This window comes from Apis dorsata, unplaced genomic scaffold, assembly GCF_000469605.1.
Source record: "Apis dorsata unplaced genomic scaffold, Apis dorsata 1.3 scaffold_51343, whole genome shotgun sequence".
Lineage (NCBI taxonomy): Eukaryota > Metazoa > Arthropoda > Insecta > Hymenoptera > Apidae > Apis > Apis dorsata.
The window spans coordinates 1-2346 of record NW_006267294.1 but is presented as its reverse complement, the minus strand read 5'-3'; the positions used below and the strand labels follow the sequence as shown (position 1 = coordinate 2346).

Here is a 2346-nt window from a genome sequence, read left to right as displayed (position 1 = left end):
TATCGATTATATTCGTGCATCGTGATAACGGTTATCCATATCCGCCAGACCTAACCGAGGGCTGACGAACCGGGTTTCTAAGGTAACCGAGTTAATAAATCGATGAGACGTTATCACGACACAGGATTCGAGTTCACTCGTTGCTTCCCGTGAAGCGAACATTCCCGTTGCTTCTTTCCTTTTCTTTTTCTTTCGTTACGTATTTCCTTTCTCCGTTGCTTCTCATAATAGGCAATCTATCAGAAACGAGTCGTTGGATATGAACACGTTCCATACGTTATTGTTGAAAAAATTCATCTTTATTTTATAAAAAGAGAGAAAGAAGTGTGATACTCGAATTATCGAATAAAAAAGAAAAAAAAATTAACAAATTCACCGTACTATTCCTCTAATAGTATTCTTGACCGTAATGACCAATGTAAACGGTTACCGAGACTGATACTCAGTTATTTTCAATAATTACACGTTAATAAATTACGAGGTATAGCGACGAACGGTTAGCAATTGGTTGTCGCCCGTTTCCGTTCGACAATTAAGACGTGGACGAAGTAAAGGATATCGGGAAAAAGTAAACTTGTACAAAAAAGTGGTGAAGCTATACGCGAGAAGGTCGACGTCGAAGTCGTTAAGAAGGCAATTGCACAACTGCGGGCCAGGCGCCGACCGGTAGAATCTCGTTTTCTAGGACAATCGGCTTTCCGGCCGTACTGGAGAACGATCTTGTTCGGGACAAGATCAAGAACGACCATTCGTATCGATAACATTCCAACGACACTGATATCTGGGATCCTGAGAAATATTTTGTTATGAACGGTACTTTATATATATATATATATCCGATGATTAAAATGCTATTAGCTCGATTAGCTTCTTTTAATCGGCTTCTTTTAATTCCTTTCCTCCTGGAAAAATTTATAAAGTGAGGTCTGAAATGATTTTTGTATTGGTTAATGGAAAATTGCAATCAAAGAGATGTATTAGAAGTGAAGCGTATATTTTTTATTATATTGAGAAAGAAAATTTCATTTGAAAAAGTTTTTTCTTTCTTGAAAAAAAAAGAAAGTTAAAATCTTTTGATTTAAAATTTAGAATTTTATTGCAATTTTTTTAATCAGTGACATTATTAAAAAAATAAAATATACAAATATTGTTAATGAATAAAATATAAATAAATAAATATATTTCATAAATTGTAAACAAGTGTCAATTTTTTTTTTAAGCAATCGCGTTAATTCATTAAAAATCTTGCAAAATCTGTTACAACGATTCGAGAATGTTAAAAGTATTGAATCTCTCAATCACGCTGTAATAGGAAAGACTACTCGAGTCAGCTGTTCCTTGGCTCGCAATGACACGTAGGTGGATATATGCTAGTTCTATAATTTATCTGAAAAAAGAAAAACATGTCGCAACCGCATTCTCATTATGCATGGTCTATCGATGGTCCTACCTGTTTTCATCCGATCACAAACGAGTTGCATAGAAAAAGTGCGCTCAAACATTTATGTACGCGTGCACGCGGAACAGGACTCTTTCTCTCTCTTTACCTGCTTTTCTTACTTTCTTCCTTCTCCCCGTCTGACTCTGACTCAGGGCTGCATCTAGTATTCACGATTCTCCAGGTTTTCATTAACTATCTATTGGACAAGTGAAAGAATTTTTTTATTATTATAAAAAAATTAAGAAACACATTATTTTTAATATATTTTTTTTATCTTTGTAACACAATTCATTTTTTTCTTCTTATTTTCAAAGTTTATAAATTTCAAATATATTTTGAATATTTTGAAGATAAAATTACATAAGTAAATGTTTAGAATAGTATAATAGGAATCACCAAGAAATAAAAAATCAAAATATGTATAATAATTAAATAATAAATTTTTATTCTTAGAATATTAAAAATAAGTATATAAATTATTATTTTAAAAAAACAAATATATTTCTAATATTATTTCTACACTTCTTCGACTTTCTCAATTTTGTTATAGTTGATGAGAAAATAGTTTTCGAAATCCGAGTCTGCTTCAACCCTCTCCCTACCATTCTTCACTCCCTCTTGGGCCTAACTGCCCACTCGCCGACTGACCAGTTCGTAACCAAAGTTCGTCTTGCTTACATTCCGTTTCTGTCGCATTCTATTCCTATTTTCTTGTAGTGTATCGATCGTGAATGCACAATTTAGTGAAGTTTATCAAAGGGAAGAAATAAAGTCACAATTTTCTCGTAGTTTAGAAAAATAATCAAAGTAGTTTTAGAATTCGAAGTGCAATATGTCAGGTACGCAAAAACGTTCGTTTATTTGCGCTGCCGTTCGGAAAGATTCGGTGACCTTCGGCAGGCTAC

The 2346-nt window shown here is 33.2% G+C and overlaps 1 protein-coding gene across 3 annotated transcripts; it reads right to left on the bottom strand.

The window, feature by feature from the left end:
- Window positions 1-341: 341 nt before the first annotated feature.
- LOC102679765 lies at window positions 342-2340 on the bottom strand. 3 transcript variants are annotated; one of them, XM_006625178.2, is made up of 3 exons: window positions 2044-2340; window positions 1548-1637; window positions 342-789 (listed from the first exon to the last, which is right to left on the bottom strand). In XM_006625178.2, exons 2-3 carry the CDS (start codon window positions 1628-1630, stop codon window positions 498-500), a joined length of 375 nt encoding a protein of 124 aa, XP_006625241.1. In that variant the 5' UTR covers window positions 1631-1637; window positions 2044-2340; the 3' UTR covers window positions 342-497. The 3 variants fall into 3 exon arrangements, 2 of the variants coding, with proteins under 2 accessions (XP_006625241.1, XP_006625242.1); XM_006625179.2 differs by having other exon boundaries at window positions 2120-2340; XR_422949.1 differs by lacking the exon at window positions 342-789 and adding an exon at window positions 1250-1387 and having other exon boundaries at window positions 1451-1637.
- Between the last annotated feature and the right edge of the window lie 6 nt (window positions 2341-2346).

Bases quoted from the DNA above. Each gene is read 5' to 3' on its own strand.
- LOC102679765 (XM_006625178.2), bottom strand. From the start codon at position 1,630: ATGAAAACCTGGAGAATCGTGAATACTAGATGCAGCCCTGAGTCAGAG. The intron at 790-1,547 runs GTAAAGAGAGAG...AATATTTCTCAG, and splicing joins GAAGAAAGTAAGAAAAGCAG to GATCCCAGATATCAGTGTCG.